Below are 20,445 nucleotides of genomic sequence, written 5' to 3'. Positions count from 1 at the left end.
GGGTTAAAAAGTCATCGAACTGTCATTTTCTTATTTGTAAGTTAGTAAATATATATATTTTCATTAAAATAAATGAAGTTTACAGATCTACAAGTTTTAGGAGACGATGCTAAAAAGTAATTAATAATTGATAATTGAAAAATATATAAAACTAAAAAAAATAATTTATTGTATCGATCGAAATTATGCAATTCCAAAATGGCGTAACAAAATGGTGTTAAAATTATAAAAATTTATTTTGCTAGATTATAAAAACAAAAAGTATAAATAAATTATGAAAGCAACATTTATGTATCAGTATCAGACTAACAATTTTTAAATTATTTTAAAATATATATGTGTATTTATTTGTTTTTATAGAGTCAAAATTAGAACACAAATACACGCAATGGTACTTTTAAAGATATTTAAGTTTTAACTTTTTGTTGCCAAATAATAACTTATTGGGATGACAACTGAATAATTTTTACATGTAATTAAAAATATTTTAATAACTCAAGGCAAAATACTTATTAATATAATTGAGCTTTTTATAATAACGTTTCGTATTTTTATGAAATGTCATGTATCTTATTTGCGTATTTATTTTTAACATTTCTATTTTATTGAACATTTTGTAATTTATATTTCATACTTAATATCATAAAAATGATGATATTACATTATAGATATAAATCTAAAGAAATAAATCGTTGCAAACTCTTAATGTGTAAATCCGCGTTTACAATATGAACGAACACTAATGTGGTTGCTATGACCTTAGGCGTGGTTCCAGTGATCCACAATTGGATAGGTCTCAAATGGTCGATGGAGGGACACGCCGAAAAAGTATAAATAACATGAAAATTCTAGCGGTTCATCTTTCCTTCCATTCCATCGCGCAGTCAATTTACAGCTTCGTTTGTGTTACAAACGATTCATTTGGAATTAATTAATTATTAAATTAATTATCATAATAATTAAAAAAGTAAAATGAGCAAAGTTCCAGCTGTGGGCATTGATTTAGGCACTACATATTCGTGTGTGGGTGTTTGGCAGCATGGCAAAGTGGAAATTATTGCCAATGATCAGGGAAATCGAACAACGCCAAGCTACGTTGCATTCACTGACTCAGAAAGACTGATTGGAGATGCAGCTAAAAGTCAGGTATGCAGAGGATTCATTACACACGATGAAATCGGACTAATTTAAATGTAGTAATAGAGTATTAACAAATTAATATGATGGATAATATTCTCTTCTTTATCAATATCAAACCATATAATTGGATTTTACAACTTAATAATTCAAATAGTCTAATAAATTTTATCATTATTTAAAAGAGTAAGTTAATTACCAAAGAATTAAAGCAGCTGTCCAGAGGTTATAAATTCCAAATCGATGTTGTCGTATTTCGTATAAATTATTTTTATAATTAAACTGGCATCTATATCTAAGAAAATAATATTTAAAAGAAGTGTGGTTTACATTGCAGCGTGTAATAATACTATTGTTATTTATTGAGATAATTTTTCTTTGTTGATGTATATACAAAAAAATAATTTAAAAAAAAGTCAAGTCTTCTTAAAAAAATTCTTAAAATGCTAGTCATATTGCCTCATTGGTTTTAAAAAATGCATTATCTTTAATCAATTTGCGATTATAAAAAAATATTTTCATTAATTTCAACATAAAATTTTATATTTATATCTCTTTGTTTTATTTACAATTGACAACAAATATCAGTGATTGAAACATTGACAAAATTTAATAAAAAATAAATTTTAAATTTAAAAAAGTGAATAACCTAAAAAGAAACTAGTAAAACTGTTATGTTGGATATAATTTTTATAGTAGCATACATAATTTAAGTTATAGAAAAATGAAAATCTAAATTACTGTAATTGTAAATATTATCAGTCTTTAACTATCATATTGCTTAACACCAAAATATTTTAAAATTGACGACTATAATGCATAGGGCATGTCGTTATATGCATTTACAAATATTGTTAGTGTCACTTTGAAGGATCCCAATTCTGTGCAACAGTGTCGTAGGATTATATAGTAGCCTAGAAATATTTTATGTATTGGGGGGAATTAAACCCCAATATTACCCTAAAACTATAACGACGGTAACAACATATAACTAAATTTTCAAATATTTAATACAAACATGTATTGACTGAAGATGTGTAGGAATAACTTAGTGAAATTTTTAAATACATAAAAATTCTATAAAATAATTTGAAAATATTTTACTTATCTCCTGACAAATTTCAAATGACTGTTAAAAGGATGTGTTTCTAATTAGTTCTAATTTTATCTTATAGATCTCAAATAGAGCTCGTTTTCAAATATTTTTTCAGTTTATTTTTTTAATTCTAATACTAAAAAATAAATTCCCACCAAAATAACCACTAAAAAAATAAACGTATCTTACTTGAATGGTTAAAAAGGAAGTTAAAACTATATATATTATTTAATTAAAACTATAATCAAACTGTCTAAAAATCATTAATAAATGATGATTCATATATGATCTGTATTTTTCAATTGTGCAAAGAACATACAAGTTTTAATCAAAACGTTTCTTTCTTATTATATTGTTAAATTAACAGTAAACGGCATGTATGTTTGTATATTTGGCAACCGAAAACGGTTTTCGCCCACTAAAGATGCCGATATTATTATAGTAGACTCGGGTCTAAAAAAAATATCATAAGACGTGCTTATCCCCACCTACGCGCTGACGCCTGCTAGAATACCCAAAATATAACGATGACACATTCGCGGATGTGTAATGTTACATAAAATTCTGAATTTATTTATTTTTGATATTATTTTTGACTTATGAACTAAAACGTTTTGTGCGGAATCTATTTCTGGAGTAGGTTATTAATCTTTTATAAAATGAGTTAAGAGCACTAGGCTAAAATAAAAGTTTTCTAACTATTAAAATAATAACCTCGCACTGTTATAATTATAATTTAATATTGTTGTCCACTACAATATCCAAATTGGGATTCTACATGCGTGAGTGTAAGACAAGATGGTGTCCATGTATGGAAGTCGGCCCTCAATCGATGAATCACTGACATTCACCGAAAATGCACACGGTTCTTAGTTTTCTATTTATTTAGAGGCCTAATACAATGTCTGATATTAAAATAAATACAATATAATACTTAACCATACGATAAACTAAAGGAATTCATTTTTTTTTTAATTTGTAGGTAGAATTATAAAACTATGTTGACTACAGGCTAAACAAGTTCTTATTCAAAACACTTAACATAATTTAATATTTTCTATGCCAACTCGAAAGTTGAGTGTTAAAGGTCGTCTAAATTACACAATTAAAATACATGTAGCAGATTTTTTCTTTTATAAAGTATTTTTTTATATATTGAAATATACGACCGTAATTCTTAGATAAGATTACTTTGTTATAATATGTAAATTAATGTAAAATTATAAAACAATTATACCGAGATAAAAATGAGTGTAAAACATTAAGTCCGAAAATTTATTGAACGAGTAAATTTACATTCATCAAAAAATTTATTAATATATTTGAATAATTAATATTATTATATTTAAAGTCATTTTAATGATGGTATCACACTGTCATAGGATCGATTCTCTTATATTCTCAAAATAATTTGCTTTTTAAAAACAATAATAGTATATTAAAGATAATTGTTTAGCTATAATAATACTATTTATTGAGAGTTATATTTATAATAAAAAACATTAAATATTTTTAAATTAAAAATTTTACAGATTATAATTAGATAAGAGTAATTTAATTCAGTAAAATGTATTTTTCATTTATTTATATTTTATTATAACAATTTGTTACCGATAAATAACAAGTATGCTCTTATGTACTTCTGTTGTATGGAAGTAAGGGTGTCTGTTGTATCTTTCACTTCATAACCCTTGATGTTTTCTTAATAATTGATAGAAATATAGATGGGAAACCTTTGAAGTTAAATACATCATTTGTCTCACTAGAGTAAATAAAAGCACCGAAATACAATACTATCTCCTACTTTCATTTTTTAGTAAAAAATCTAAAAAACCGTTGTCTAAAAAGAGGAAGATCACATAACTTTATATGAAAAAATAAACAAATTAAGAATTTATGAAATAAGTATTATAATTAAATATTTATTATAATATAACTTTTAGCTAATATATATTGTATTATATGTTTTAAAATAACTTGTTTCTATGTCTTTTAAAAAAAAAATTTATCATCGTGACTTTTTTTAACTGGTGTCAGGAAAATTTTAAATTAATAAAAAAAAAAAAGTAATCTCATATTAAATTTAAAGATTATACAAATGTCATATTTTATAGAAATCGCTATAATATTTTGAAATAATTATGCAATAACATACTTATGACAAATACAAAAAAAAATGTTTAATTTAAAAATAATATATATATATATATATACATATATTTTAAATTAAAATATATTATATTTTAATACTAGGTCGCTATGAATCCGAAAAACACAGTTTTTGACGCTAAACGTTTAATTGGACGTAAATTTGATGATCCAAAAATTCAAGCTGATATGAAACATTGGTCTTTTCAAGTAGTAAATGAAAATAGTCTTCCGAAAATTGCAGTTGAATACAAAGGCGAAAGAAAAATATTTGCACCAGAAGAAATCAGCTCCATGGTGTTGACCAAAATGAGAGAAATTGCTGAAGTATACTTAGGTGGAAAAGTATGTTTTCATACCTTTTTTTTTAATACAGTTATTTGCAAATAATATCTTTGTTATTTGATAGGTAACCGATGCAGTGGTTACCGTACCAGCCTACTTCAATGACTCTCAAAGACAGGCAACTAAAGACGCTGGAGCTATTGCTGGGCTAAATGTATTGCGTATTATCAATGAACCTACAGCTGCCGCATTGGCTTACGGCTTAGACAAAAACTTAAAGGGCGAAAAGAACGTGTTGATATTCGATTTAGGTGGTGGTACTTTTGATGTCTCAATTTTGGCTATTGATGAGGGCTCTCTATTCGAAGTAAAATCTACAGCTGGTGACACCCATTTGGGAGGAGAAGATTTTGACAATCGTTTAGTAACTCACTTCGTTGAAGAATTTAAACGAAAGTGTAAAAAAGACATAAGTGGAAACACCAGAGCACTGCGAAGACTTCGAACAGCTTGTGAAAGAGCAAAGCGGACGTTGTCATCCAGTACGGAAGCTTCACTTGAAATTGATGCTCTTCACGATGGTGTTGATTTTTATTCAAAAATTACTCGTGCTAGATTTGAAGAGATGTGTATGGACCTGTTCAGATCAACTTTGTCACCTGTTGAAAAAGCTTTGGCTGACGCTAAAATGGACAAAAGTAGCATTCATGATGTTGTGTTAGTCGGCGGATCTACTAGAATTCCTAAGATTCAAAAAATGTTACAAGTAATTATTCTATATTTATTTATGCTATGTTTAAAAATAATATAACTCTAGCATTTAATTTCTAGGATTTTTTCTGTGGTAAATCATTGAACTTGTCTATTAACCCCGACGAAGCTGTTGCTTATGGTGCGGCCGTTCAAGCAGCTATATTAAGTGGAGACACTAGCTCTGCAATACAAGATGTACTTCTAGTCGACGTAACACCTCTTTCTTTGGGTATAGAAACAGCCGGAGGTGTTATGACTAAATTAGTCGAACGCAATTCTCGCATTCCGTGTAAACAACAGCAAACGTTCACGACATATTCAGATAACCAATCAGCCGTAACAATTCAAGTAATAGTTTTTCCATAGAGATATTGTCTAATGATTTTTTGTAATTTGTTTAATACATGTGTCGGCATATATAGGTGTTTGAAGGTGAACGTGCAATGACCAAAGATAATAATCTTCTTGGAACATTCAATTTAACTGGAATCCCACCAGCTCCACGTGGAGTACCGAAAGTAGAAGTTACTTTCGATCTTGATGCTAATGGTATACTTAACGTGTCGGCAAAAGAAAACAGTACTGGTAAATCCGAGCGGATAACGATTAAAAATGATAAAGGTCGACTATCCAAAGAGGACATTGATAAAATGTTAAAAGAAGCAGAAATGTATAGACAAGAAGACGAAAAACAAAAAGAACGTATAACAGCTAGAAATCAACTAGAAAGTTATGCATTTAGTGTAAAACAGGCGGTTGAGGAAGCTGGTTCTAAGTTGTCCGAAACAGACAAGAAAAGTGTATTAGACAGGTAGGTTAACAAAAGATAAAAAAATGTTATGCGAGTTAAACATTACACCTCATTTACAGATGTAAAGCTGTTGTCACTTGGCTGGAGACTAACACTTTAGCAGACAAAGAAGAATTTGAAGATAAACTGAAAGACTTACAAAAAGAATGTTCGCCAATAATGACTAAACTTCATCAAGCTGGCGCTAAAGGACCAAACGTTGAAGAAGTAGATTAATGAAAACATTTTTTTTTTTTTTTTACAAAGAATTATATTGAGATTAAAACTTAAATCAATCAAAATATTACCAAAAACCATGACAGTTAACTATTGTAATTGATTTAAATTCAGAGCACTAAATAAAATAATGTGTTTTTTGTTAATTAATGTGTGTTGTAATATTTATAAATATTTCGATTCTAAACTATGAAATAAATTAAAAAACTAAAATATTTTAATATAAACATGCTGGACTATTATAATAAATACTAGTTACTACTAAAAATTCTAAAAAGATGCTAAAATAATGAAATGCAGTTTATTATGATTTAAAGTACGTAGGTCGAAATCAACAATAGTAATAACTGTAGATCATTCTTTCTTAATTAATGAAATGTTATATTTTAAAACGTAAAAAGTAATTGTAAAATAAATTGTTCATGATTTCAATGAAATATTTTTAAGTTATTAAACAGTGTGATTTTTTTTATCGTAACCCACTCAATTACTTATAGAATAAAAATAATTTAATTATAAACTCACTACAATCTCCCACTAATAATAAATTCCGCGTATCAATTAGCTTCCTGTATTTGTAATTCGTCGTGTATTATACGTGTATATTAACTCAAAAATTTGAAACTTTAAAATTTTATATCTAATAAACAAATAATGTTATATTAAAAATTTGAATACCATTAACTATTAAATTAAAAACTCAACATTTTTATTAAACACAAAATATGTGTTCCCATTTATAAAGATAAAGTTAAAACCCTTACAAGGCATAAGGTATGGACTTAAAAAGTATTACATAGCTAATAATTTAAGAATAATATGTAATAGAAATATTAAATAAATAAATAATGATAATAATAATAATAGATAAATAGAAATTTTAAAATTAATTGTTTTACTTGTACTTGACTGAAGGAAAAAAGATGAAACAATAAATAAATAATTTTTTCATGTGAAATTAATTATGAATTGTATAAAATGTTATTATATATTTCGATTATTTACGTTACAATAATGTCTAACCAACTAAATTATGGTTAAAATAAATAACATGGTGATTTAATTAATTCACTACTTAACACAATATACAACAATTAATTTATGTCAATGATTGACCTGTAGGGCCTGTTTATTCTAGTGCAATGTTACACTAAAAGTGAACATTAGAAGTTGTGCATTATTTAAAGGACTTCAATTTTATCGTATTTAATAAGCAGTTTAAAATTTAATTTTTAACTTGGTTTTAAAAATGATTTTCAGTAAAAATTTTGTACATAGAACTTGTGGAGAAATTATACACCCGTGGAATCAAAACTGTTTTCAAGCTTACATGATGATGATACGGTCGGCGACGGTTGGTTGTAGTAAACTAATCTTTCCTATTATGCTGGTAAATTAGAGTGAATTTACATAGAAAATATAGGAAACTGTTGAAAATAATAAATTTTTATGTATAAATAAATACTTTATCAAAAGAATATTGTTATTAAAATAGATATAATGGTTGATCATCTATTTTAAAATTACAATGAACAAATAAATATTATGATTCTATTTTATTTAATCAGATTGGGAGTAAAATTAAAAAAGGAATAATTTAAAAATAATGTATTTGTTAGGTGATGTATTTTTAGTATTATTATATTTTTTAGGGACATTACATTGTAAAAATTAAAAAATCAAGATTTGAAAAAAAACATATCAAGAATTTTATTATTGACTTATTAAAAATGATAACATTTGGAGTATCGGCTTGTGTTTTATTTGTAGCATTTAACTGTTTAATCAGGTAACTTGATGTCTCAAAATTAATTTTTATAAATTAATATTTAATTTATCAAATAACTTTAAAAATTTTTTATAATGAAAAAATAAAAGTAGAAAAAGGGAGAAAATCAGGAATTAACAAAATTCAATGCAAAAATAATGGTAAATATTACGTAGGCTAAACAAAAAAAAACATAGGAGTTAATTCTAAGGAATATTTAAGAAACATTAGATATTTATAATTAAAAAAAATTTATAATTACAAAGGACTTAATATAAGGTAGGCAATAGAAATGTTTAAAAATAAAAATAATTTAATCTTATATATAATCTTAATCATTTAAGTTTATTATTAAAACTCGAGTAAACTGATAATAAGTGACGTCAAAAATGACTCGGTGATGACGTCGCTAAGTAAATATATAAAGAAGTAAATTTCAGTCAAGGTGTCATAATATGTTTATCGCTGATGATGGTAACATTTTTCCTAAAAAGTATAAGTGTTTTTTTTTGTATATTTCGTTAATTTTTTTTATTTAAATATTTATTTAGTTTATATTAATATTTTAATTAGAATTTTAATTTAGAATTTTGATCTAAGATAAAGAATTTGATGAAAACTAGATAAATAATAAATAAATTACTATCTTAAATGAACAATATTTAAAAATATTCATTACAAAATTGCTTAGTTATGTTTTAAAACGACGATAAAAAAAATGTATATTAATTATGAAAATTTATGAAAATGATTGAAAATTTAGAATATTTTTATTGTATTTTTATTTTATTTTTTTTTTGTGTGCTATATTTTTAATATAATTAAAAATTAAAGTAATTATAATAAATATAAAGACTTGAGAGAAAATTAATTTTCATTAATATAATTACGCCAAAATTTATTATAAATACATGTAGTTATATTTTATCTTTAAAAAATAATACAGTTCTTATATTGAATTAGCCTGGAGCTATGTACAAAATAATATTGAATTTGTAGACGCTCTTTTATGATAAATAAACTATAACGTAAAATTTAATAATTATTAGAATAAATAGACGTCGTGTTGTGTATATTATAATTTTAGTTATTCAAGTATTGTGCGCACAATGGACCAACAGGTCTGAGTGCATGGGCATTATGTCCACCTCAATAATAACTATTCAAGTATTGAATGAATAACTAAAAAATAAAAATACCATAGATAGAATTTTGGCCATTTTTTTTTTTATTTATGAATTTTCATATTTAATGATTTATTAAAATGTTCACATTTTAGATGCATTTGAAACCAGGAACTCCTTTAATATACTTGCAAGATAGACTCTCTGACCTGTTTATAACTAGCAACATACAACTCAATCATTTTGAGATATGACAGAATAATAAAAAAATTCAACTGTGTCACAACTTAGTAATAATGATATCCTTAACATTTAAATTAATATGAAAAATTCAGCGCGAATTATTTCTGTTAGTTTAAAAAAACAGTTTAGAAACTGTCGTTTTACATCAAAACGAAAATATTTCATTATTACATTTTTTTATTATTGTGTAACAATTTTATAAATTTATATATTATATTAATATATAAAAAGTTAAATTTTTCTCATTCTAGAAATCTAGTTGGAAAATTTACGCTTTTTACGGTATGTTTCATTCCAGGATTTTTAGCTGGCCTTTCTTCTCTAGTACTTACAAACGAATATCAAAACAGTGTAACAATTATATTCTGTAACGCGGTTAGTATTACAATGTATAATATTTGTAAATAATTGTATGTAAAATAATATTAATAGAGCTTAGAGTCGTGTATTTTAAAAATTCGAGATTCAGGAATATTCTTCAAGAATTTGAAATCGGAAACCATATTTTTTATGATAACAAATGCATTTTTAATGTATTTCTCTCAAAAATCAAAAATTGAGAATTTCAGTTGGTAAGAAATATAGTTTTTTTTCTTTAAAAGTTTTAGAACTAATTTTTAACGTTGCAATTCAAATATTTTGAATTAATTATATTAAGTAAAATTAACTAGCCACAAGTGATCAATTTTTATTATATAATTATATTACATTATTATTTTTGCAGGTTTTATCGACCAAAAAATAATGCTAATAAAAAGAACAGTGAACATGATATCAGAAAAAAATTATTTTCCAATGAATTAAACAATGTAATTAAGTTGACTTTATTGTAACTTTGGAAGAAGTAGTAAACAAATTTATAAGCAACAATTTTCTTAGTTCCTATTACCTAAAATATTTCTCTTTTTCTCTCTCAAAAAAAAATTATTATTATTTATGTTTTGATGCATAGCAAAAAAAAAGTAAATTATTTAAAATATTTTTAATTTTAATTTTAATTAATTATTTTTATTTTAATGATTAATTACATGTTTATATATTTTATTCCCATGTCCAAATAAACAATAAATCTTATCAATTTTTATAAAGAAAAATATTAATTAATTAAATTTAATGTTTTTATATATTTTTCAGAAAGTGAAACAATATTTCATTTTTGGATTTGCAATGGGTATTTTGCGTACTATAGTTGGAGACATAACTATTTTATCACATAAACGTATTCATAGGCTTTTTAAAATGAGAATACTAAAATCTGGAGTTTTTACAGCATCGTACGTGGCTATATATGAGGTTACTTCTAAACTTTACATGTTATTAGCATAACTCTAATTACTCATATAAATTAATATTAATAACACGTTTACAGTTAGTATTTAACTTCCTTTGTCAAAAATATCGAAATACTTCAACAAATTTTGCATTATTAGCCGGATTTTTAGCAGGAATACCTTATGCCATTGATCCAATTTTGCAAATAAATGTATCTGCTTTTATCAATCTTATACAGGTAATTACTGAGCAAGAAATCAATGGGATGATTTTTGTTTTTACTACAATAAATAAAGATGAAATTATACCCAATTCTTTTATTGTCTCCATTGGACTGACTTATAAATAAATTTTTAAGTATATTTTTTTGGTATAATTATGAGTAAAAAAAATGGTTACATTTATGTCCCAATTATTAATAAAATAAAAAATGTATATAAATTATTCACAAACTTGGTCACAATCTGTCGTTAGACTTACTTAATCTCTACTAACCTACTAATTAAATATCCGAACTAATAATAAGAAACTAGGTATTATAAGGAATATTTTTGTTAATATATTTTTTATTAAAAAAAATGTCATTTTTATGATTTTTATTAACTTTACTTTACAGACCTTTTGAATGTTAATAAAATTTTAAGACCTTTGAAATGTTTTCTTTAATATATACTATTATTTGCATGCGTCTGTTTCACGTATGAAGTATTTATTTGAAAATAAATTTTTTAGATTTTATACAACATGATTCACATTGATGTATTAAAAAAAAAAAAACCAATAAGAGTTATTATATTCTGCCTATCTTTGGGTGTATTATGTCATTTCCGGTTTGTTTTGGACAAACAATTTTCGAAAATAGGGAAAAAAGTCATAAAAACTGCAACAAACGGATTGTAAGTAATCATTACTTTCAGTTCTATTATCCATTACCATGTTTAATTTGAAAATCGATAATTTTTAGATCTGAAGTTATTTTGGATTCATTTTATAAATTTAACTTAATGTGAAAAGTTCTAAAAAATTTTTTTTATTAAAATTAAATTAATATTCATAGGTATTCAAGGTAAAATTTTTGTAATATTATTTTATATACAAAAGACAGTTATTGTATTGTACATAACCTAATAACAAAAATTTTCGTTACCGTGGCATATATTTTAACGGAATATTAATTAATTAATTATTTTTTATTAAAAATTTTATTCTAGATATTACGTCTTAATTAATTGAAACTTTTTTATACGTCGACAAATTACAGCCTACTTTTTTTTTACATACTGCAGTTATAAAATTTATCACGTTTTTCATATAACTTATTATATATTTTTAATTACAATATTGTAGGTAAATATATATAATATATGGATTGTATTTTAGGAGATAAATTTATTAATAATCTAAGTTAATTTGGCTTAACGAATATTTAATATTTAAGAAACACTAATTTAAAAACAATGAAATATTGATGTTTTTAAGTACCCAGTTATGTAATTCAGGAACAAAAATTGTTATTTTATTCAATATAAAAATCTTATTTAGTATATATATTTATAATATTGCTTTATTTTGTTGTGACAGTAAATGCTTCTGAAGTTCCATAATATCTTCCTAATCTATTACCACCAAAATACTTAAAATATCCAAAATGTCGTATCCTGTAAGTACCTGGTTTTGTACTGATTGGTATAATCCATTTAATTTCGGCTACACTTGTTGCCCAAAACCAAGATTTTGTTTCCCAAGTAAACCTAGTAATAAAATTTTAAATTCAACCTATACTTTTATTGCTTTTATATTAATAGTATTATTATATATTTTTATATTTAATAATGTAAAGTGGATATAATTAATGAAAAATGTACAATCAAAATAAACAAATTCTTAAAAACTCACTCGGTTTCCCAATTAGCATCTGTAGCAACTATTTTCCACTTCAAATCTGACTCTAAACACTCAATCGTCAAAAATGTCATTTCCAACATTGGGTTGTTTCTTGGATTACCGGCAACCTGAAATTAATACATAAAAAATTATACTGTTCGATTACATAAATCTAATCAAACAAATAATTTAAAAACATCTATAATTGTTTAAAGTAACAAATTATAGTTTTTAAGTAGGTTATTCTGTGTAACGTAGATATTATGTTTATAATACTGTTCTAATGAAGTTCTATCAAATATGTTGGTTAAAATAGTATGATTTTTTCAAAGGATTAATATTTCGAGTTTCAATTGTTTATAAGTTATGTATGAAAAATACTTTAAATCTCTCTTCCCAATCTTATCACATTTGATAAGTTTTAAACATTTTTTTAAAATATATTTGATATCATATAATATTTTATGAGTTATAAATCAATTATTATGACTAGAATATTAATAACTTATGATTCGTCTTGTTAAATAAGTAAAATGACCATCCTATAAGTGTTTTGTGTGTTTATATTTGTCACATACTTTTTTTTCATCACCTATACTTTTTTTTTATTTCCACCAACTGTTAGAGTAAAGAAAATTGTGTGTGATGTGTTAACACTACTTTTAGCAATGTCATATGTACGAAACAATATTTTATCTAATTGTAAATACTCTTCAGTATTAAATTAAAGTTTTGGTTAGCATCTGGAATTATATAGAAGTTGGTCATAGAAATAGTTATTTGATTGGTGTAGAAGATTGCCCAAGGAGACAGCTGATCGAATTGTTGGTCAAATTAAAGACAGATAGTTAAACTTTGAATAGTTCTAAAAAGAGAACATCAGGAGAGTAGAAATAATTTTAATTCAAGAAGATGACGTTAAATCAATGAAAACTATTTTACCATAAGAAATTCCTTTATTCAAGGGTACTTACAAAGTACGTACATCTAGTTGTATTTACAAAATAGCATTCTAAGAATTTAATTATTAGAAGCTATTTTGATTGTAACAAGTTTTTTTGGGAAATCGTATAAATTATCCCAAATAATGAGGAAGTAGATTACATAGATAAAACCGCACTGAAAGTTGAATATGTATATATACAGCCATTCACTTTATCAAAATCAAAACAAAAAACAACGAAATATTTCTTACAACCAAAAACCTACCTTCTTATGAAGTTTGAAAAAAATTCAGAGAAGTCTGTTGATATTCTAGGTTTTTGTTAAGTTTGTTGTATCGAAAAATGAATTGTTGATAAACTCTATCCCAATGAAAATATTTATCAAAAAATAGGGTAATTTTTTCAAATTGTATATATGTTCCTTTTAAATTCGGCGACAAAGAAATTAAATAAACTAGATTGAAGCAGTTAAGTTTCTATTATAATTTTAACCGTAATCTATAGCTCTAGTATAACTTTCATTAGTAATGTTAAAAAACACTTGATATTTGTTCACAAAATTTAGTTGATAAACCTGTAAAATATTTAACTGTCGCTCATATCTCGTTCAGTAACATCTCTCCATTTATTTTTTTACCTTTTCTTTCTTCAACATTCATTTCTATGACTGTACTTACAGCTTCCGATTCTTCCATATATTCCTCAATATTTTTCATATATAATTTCTATAACATTTCATACAACACTAAAGATTTTTGAACAATAAATTTGAGACAAACTCAAAGAATTAATAAATAAATATAGTATAAATTTCACTTAATCTATTGGAAGCAAATCTTAAATATTCCTTTTAGGAATGAATGCATATTATAATTACTTCACAAAAACATATCTTACAGCAAGTGTATTAACAATTTAATAGAGTATTTTTCAAATGATCAGAGTAGAAACAACTTTTTACAATTAATTATATATATAGCTTTCAATGCATAGTATTACTATAGCTTGATAATTATATTTTGTATAAATAACATAAAAAGTTTTTAGGATATAAGAAAATCGAATTGGAGATAAAAAAATTAGTGATTAATAAACCATCATGTTTTATTTAAGTCCACTAAGTCATTTAATATTACAATAATGGAAATTATTCTAAGAAAATTAGATTTCCTAAGGCAAAAAGATTTTGATACTAGTATTATTTTAATGATTTATTTAATAATTAAAAACTTATTGTCACTCTAACTTTTATTAATCATTGCTAAAAATACCATAAATTAATTATAACATAAAAATAGGATATGATAAATAAATTAGTTTTTAATTTTTTTTTTACATGAAATACTAAAATTAAAAATACTTACAAATTTAGCAATTACAGTATCACCCAAAAAAGCGATATACGGTGGTTGAAGTATACAATCGCCAAAATTATATCCAGATAGTGGAGTATCATATAAAATTGGCGTTAATAATGTAATCGTTTCGGATGTGAAATTTGGTGCTTCAGGGCCTCGTTTCAGCATTATATCATTCGATAATGCATAGGCAAGTTTTGCATATTGCTTAATATAAATAGGCAATGTATGTGGACCGTATATTGTAGAAGCACCTTCATAACGTTGCAACTATATTAACGTGATAAAATTATAGCGATAATTATTAATATATGTGAATCAAACAAAATACAATTTATTTTCAAATTTTTAAAAATAAATAATTTTCTTGTGGCATTTTTTCAATTTTGTATGATTTTTATACATTATATGTTTTTTGGATGAAATAAATACATGTCAACATAATTAAGTTAATTCCCAGTTGCAATTAGTGTTTAATTTACTTTATATTCTTCTGGAGTAGTAACATAATCACTATAAGTGTTACAAAGACCAGCAATTACTGGAATACACAATACACGTCCATTACACATCTCTTTAGCAACCACTTTCCTGAGTCGTCTTCCCGACATAGTGGTAAATTCACCAGGAACACAAATTATAATCAGTGGTCCAATCATGGCCAACTGAGTTGATACTATGTTTGGAGACCATGGGTTGGGGTAATTAAACTGTAACATTAAAACATTTCATTAAACATTCTAGATAAATTAAAAAAGGTATTAAGGTATCCTTAAACATTTTTAATGTAATTTTAGCAACTAACCTCTCCAGTTGTTAACGTGATTGATTTATTAGTATGACACTCGATTTGTTCTTTACTTGGATTAGGTATAACATTACTGACTAAATTCCAAAGTGGGTTGTTTGAACTATTTGAACCAGCTTCAAAAGAAAACAATCCAGGTCCATCAGTTGTACCTGATGAAAATGTATGGCCTAAAGCTGGTTTACAACCTCTACCTTGTATAAGTTCTCCTGTATTAGNTGGTTTACAACCTCTACCTTGTATGAGTTCTCCTGTATTCAGGTCAGTATACTCAACTTCTTCTTTTGTCATATCAACGTATTGATGAATTGATTTAATTGGTCCCGTTATTTCAATCTCAGGTTTGTTTTTCATCAATTCCTAATAGCATCAAATGATATTATTTCTTACCAAATACATACGTAAAAAATCATATTATTCGTCACGATACTTACAAAAGCCTTTTCAAATAAACGTTCAGCTATAATTTTAGTACTTTCTTTCATATCTTTACCAGGTCCCGATGCAACACATTGTTCGCCTGACTCACAAGATGGCCCAGGTATATCACAAGGATTTCCAGTTATTTGACATCTAGGACCTTTTATATTGGGCGAAGAATCGCCTTCATTTGCTGAAGCAAAAGCAGCAACAAAGTGACCCTGAATGTATTTTATACTAATAATTAATAGTACAAATAATTATTTCCTATTTATTAAATGTTAATTACTTTTCCTATTAAATTATCTGGATTCATTTTCTGCTCAAACATCACAGAAGCGTACCCTAGATTATCCGATGATACTAATTTGTTCGTGTTATTCATGCTAGTGGCATGTACAGCATACCAATTAATAACTCCCATAGGTGTGCCGAACTCATTTTCAAATTTAACTTGTACCATAGTCTTATCAACATCATACTCATACCTGAAACAGTGTGTGTCACTCTGAGTAATTCATTCTTGGATTTAATCATGTCATATAAAGAAAATAAAATTATTGAATAACATAATTACACACTCTGCACGTTCGTTTTCTGGATTTAATAAATATGATTGTGGACTTCTATTAATTGATACACCAAGAAGTTCACCTCTACTTAAAAACATTCGACCGTATTCCATTTTATCATGAGCCCTCATAATACTCTATAACAAAATAAATAAATTAACCAATGGAAATATATATTTATTGATATTTTCATTATTACCAATGCAATCCCTTTTACTAGTGATATGAATGTTAGTGATACGTAACCCCGGGTGCTGAGATCAAATAGCGTGTACAACATATAACCACCCGGTGTGGAATGTGTATGTGTTGACGAAATCATTAAATTGTCTTCGTCATACAATTCTGACATCTTCCCTTTAAGATACTTTAATACCTAAAACAAAACATTACTTATAATTCAGATAATAAAAATAATTTATCATTATTTATACCTCCATTTTAACATTGTCCCCAACCATGGCTGCGTCGACACTAACAAAAACTAATCTTGAACTTCCATCTTCAACTACAAAAGCTCTAGAAAACTGTCGTAAATGAATTCCCACTCCTATTTGATCCATTTTGCCATATCCCATCTACAATATATAACAATTAGTTATATTAAATAATAAATGACAGGCACTCCTGAAAACCTTTAAGTAAATACCCTCTTGAAATTTATTGTACAATTTGTATAAATTAAACTTTGTGAACTTTTTAATATTGCACTGAATTCGAATTAAATTTAGTTATTTCTCAATAAATGATTGTTTTTTTTTATGTTTTTCATTATGATAAACATAAGAAAAAATAAATTATACATTTTTTGTGACTACGTACAAACGTTATACCGGTTGGTGGTCCAGTAATATCGGCAATGCCAACTCCAATTTTGTATAATGATTCAACTGCCGTAATGCATAATGGTAAAAATAAAATAAATTTGATATCTGTAATAAATAAAAATTAAGGAATGCTTGAATTTATACACAAGTTATTTTATTTAGTTCTAACGTGTATTTTAAAAGGTTTTGATTTATAAATGACATTATTATTCAGTTCTACAGTTAATGAAAAATCGTTTATCAGTGTTATAGCGTCCTGTTTTTATTATGAACATATATACGCCTAAGAATTTTTTTCTCCAGCTATGGTAGTGTTGAAGATAACTCATTTATACAATTTAGAAATCAAAAATTATCCAAAAAATATTTTAAAAGAAATTTGATCAATAATTATCTGATGTGTTAAACTATCGTGTGCCACTATGTACTGTACTATAATAACAATTATCTATTTATAATTAATGTATATGGAATGACTAAAACAAATTTTATATATGTTTTAATTATTAAGCCCTGTTTATAATATAAACATATTTTATTTTTTAAATATATTTTTCAAAATTATTTTTATGCCACGTAGTACTTAGATGATTTTCTTTTATTAAAATTATTTTTTTACAATACACTTCAATATGAATACACTTATAAAATATATTGTCATCTAAACAAATTTAAAGGGATGTAAAACTTTATTTTAATTCTTTCTATGATTATTTATTTTACTCAAATAACTATTTACACATAGATTTTTGATATATACCGTTTTAAGAAGTTCCACAACGAATTAGTAGACTGTATATATTTATTTGAATTTTCACCTATATTTTATATTAAACCGAGTTATTTTGTGTCAATGAGATATTACTTAAGTTAAAAAAATGTGAAGTCAATATTATAGTGACATTGTTACATACATACTTATTATAATTGTAAATTATTATCTATTTAATAAATAAATTTAAGTTGTTATTTAAAGGTATCTAATAGATCATCAAGAAGAGTTGAATGAATAGACTATAAAAGTAAACAACACAGTCGCTAAAAAGTAGTATTGACATAAATTATTATTCTGTATTTTGTATTTTGTTATTTGTATTTTATATTAAAATGCGATGTTTTGAAGCTCAGTGATTTTACTTTAATTAACAGGATAAGAGTAAATATAAAAATACAGTTTTATTATTAAAAGTTGTTAATATAACATTTTATTTATATTATTAGGAAATCGATTAAACAATACATTTAATAAATTTCAGACATTTTTATGCATTTTTTTTTTAATTTAAGGACGTTCTAAATTGATAAAGTTTTATCAAAACAAATATACCAATATTTGATCTAACGATCGTCTCTTAACTTGGCCTTAACCTCTGTAAACCGGTTAAAATATACATAAGTTATGTCGAAAAATATTTGTACACGCTCATATATTAAACTAATTAGATAGTGATTGTTTAACATAATATTATTTTCAATCTACAGGCTTAAAAACTTAATTAGGTGAAACAATATAAAGGTCTCCGTATGATTATAAAAACATAAATAGTCAATAACTATGAATTGTATAAAATTTCCCATTGAATAATATAAATTTACAATAATTATTTTATTATGAACAATTAAAAAGTTTGTTTTTTATGTGTTATTTAACAAATTATTAACTATTAATTATTTTCAGAATAATAATTCAAATTAAGCTTAATTATACAATTTACTTTTTTTTATTTCTAAAATTATATAAGCGATTTGGTTTTAGTTGAAATTAACCCTTTTTTTGTTGAAGATTGTCATATTTTTTATTTTATAAGTTAGTCAAATATGCATATAAAAAATAAAAGTGGACAACCTTATATGGTATCAGGGATGAATTAACTAATAAGTGTTAAATCGAGAAATATATGAAACTAAAATCTATTAAAATAGATTTCTTAACGTGATTATTATTTAAAGAAAAATCACCATGTATGTATATATATGATATAACCTTTTTAACAATAATTTATTAATTGTTATAACATATTTGTTTAATAATGTGTTGCATAACAATCAAGTCAGTTTTATAAACTGTCATATTAGAGAATTAATGTCAACTTGTCAAAATTTAGTATAGAATGAGTTATTCTTAGTTTTAACCTTTATTTATATAAAACTACATGGAAATAATACACAGTTTAATAATCATTTGTTCAAGAGTTGTCACTATATTTAGTGACAAATCTCATAGAAAAAATGTTGGAATAACTGAATAAATGGTTATGTTAACCGAATATTCAGTTTTCCAAACTGTCTTAATTGCAATAGTCACTATATTAACCGTTTACGTGATTATTATAACACTATTTTTTTGGTGTACTCTTTTTATTTAATTAGTATAAGATCATTTAGTACCTAATAATTATTTTTATTTTTATCGACTTACCCATATTTTAAAAGGTATTTCAAAATATGTGACAAAATTTAAAATTGCATATTTGTTATTTGATAGTTTAAACACTTAAATGCGCATACACAAATAAATACATTTTTTAATATAAAAACAATATGTTACGATTTCTGTAGTTAGATGAGATCTGGTCAGAGCGCCAACCGGTAAAATAATGATCGATGAACGGACGTTGTAGATAGTAATAGTAGATACCCCACTTAATGACAAAAAAAAGTACAATATCAAACAAGATACTAATCATATTTTCATGGTGCATTCTCATCACCATGGCAATATTACTACAATTTGTTGTAACAACCGGTTTTTACTAACGCAGGATAGTAACTATACCTT

At 25.0% G+C, this 20,445-nt stretch overlaps 3 protein-coding genes across 5 annotated transcripts; 2 read left to right on the top strand and 1 right to left on the bottom strand.

Annotated features, from left to right (window-relative positions):
- The first annotated feature begins 853 nt into the window (after positions 1-853).
- Positions 854-6,592, top strand: LOC126900218 (heat shock protein 70 B2-like). The gene is made up of 6 exons (XM_050675748.1): positions 854-1,146; positions 4,487-4,726; positions 4,791-5,432; positions 5,498-5,767; positions 5,842-6,230; positions 6,290-6,592. The coding sequence occupies exons 1-6, from the start codon at positions 973-975 to the stop codon at positions 6,444-6,446; spliced, it is 1,872 nt and encodes a 623-aa protein (XP_050531705.1). The 5' UTR covers positions 854-972; the 3' UTR covers positions 6,447-6,592.
- Positions 6,593-7,579: 987 nt separating this feature from the next.
- On the top strand, positions 7,580-12,255 carry LOC126900311 (transmembrane protein 135-like). Of its 2 annotated transcripts, none has more exons than XM_050675939.1 (9): positions 7,580-7,836; positions 8,099-8,235; positions 9,833-9,956; positions 10,014-10,153; positions 10,306-10,390; positions 10,716-10,874; positions 10,951-11,091; positions 11,586-11,749; positions 12,234-12,255. In XM_050675939.1, the coding sequence occupies exons 1-9, from the start codon at positions 7,696-7,698 to the stop codon at positions 12,238-12,240; spliced, it is 1,098 nt and encodes a 365-aa protein (XP_050531896.1). In that variant the 5' UTR covers positions 7,580-7,695; the 3' UTR covers positions 12,241-12,255. The 2 variants fall into 2 exon arrangements, with proteins under 2 accessions (XP_050531896.1, XP_050531895.1); XM_050675938.1 differs by lacking the exon at positions 12,234-12,255 and adding an exon at positions 11,818-12,125.
- Positions 12,244-20,272, bottom strand: LOC126900309 (neutral ceramidase-like). Of its 2 annotated transcripts, XM_050675933.1 has the most exons (13): positions 20,086-20,272; positions 17,662-17,771; positions 17,274-17,417; positions 17,039-17,215; positions 16,849-16,976; positions 16,557-16,755; positions 16,282-16,488; positions 16,084-16,207; positions 15,845-16,041; positions 15,522-15,749; positions 15,046-15,309; positions 12,750-12,865; positions 12,245-12,604 (listed from the first exon to the last, which is right to left on the bottom strand). In XM_050675933.1, the coding sequence occupies exons 1-13, from the start codon at positions 20,087-20,089 to the stop codon at positions 12,418-12,420; spliced, it is 2,085 nt and encodes a 694-aa protein (XP_050531890.1). In that variant the 5' UTR covers positions 20,090-20,272; the 3' UTR covers positions 12,245-12,417. The 2 variants fall into 2 exon arrangements, with proteins under 2 accessions (XP_050531889.1, XP_050531890.1); XM_050675932.1 differs by having other exon boundaries at positions 12,244-12,604; positions 15,845-16,207.
- Between the last annotated feature and the right edge of the window lie 173 nt (positions 20,273-20,445).

This window comes from Daktulosphaira vitifoliae, unplaced genomic scaffold (assembly GCF_025091365.1).
Source record: "Daktulosphaira vitifoliae isolate Bord-2020 unplaced genomic scaffold, ASM2509136v1 Scaffold_3, whole genome shotgun sequence".
NCBI lineage: Eukaryota > Metazoa > Arthropoda > Insecta > Hemiptera > Phylloxeridae > Daktulosphaira > Daktulosphaira vitifoliae.
Note: the sequence above shows the minus strand (reverse complement) of the source record. Positions and strands in the feature narration are given on the sequence as shown.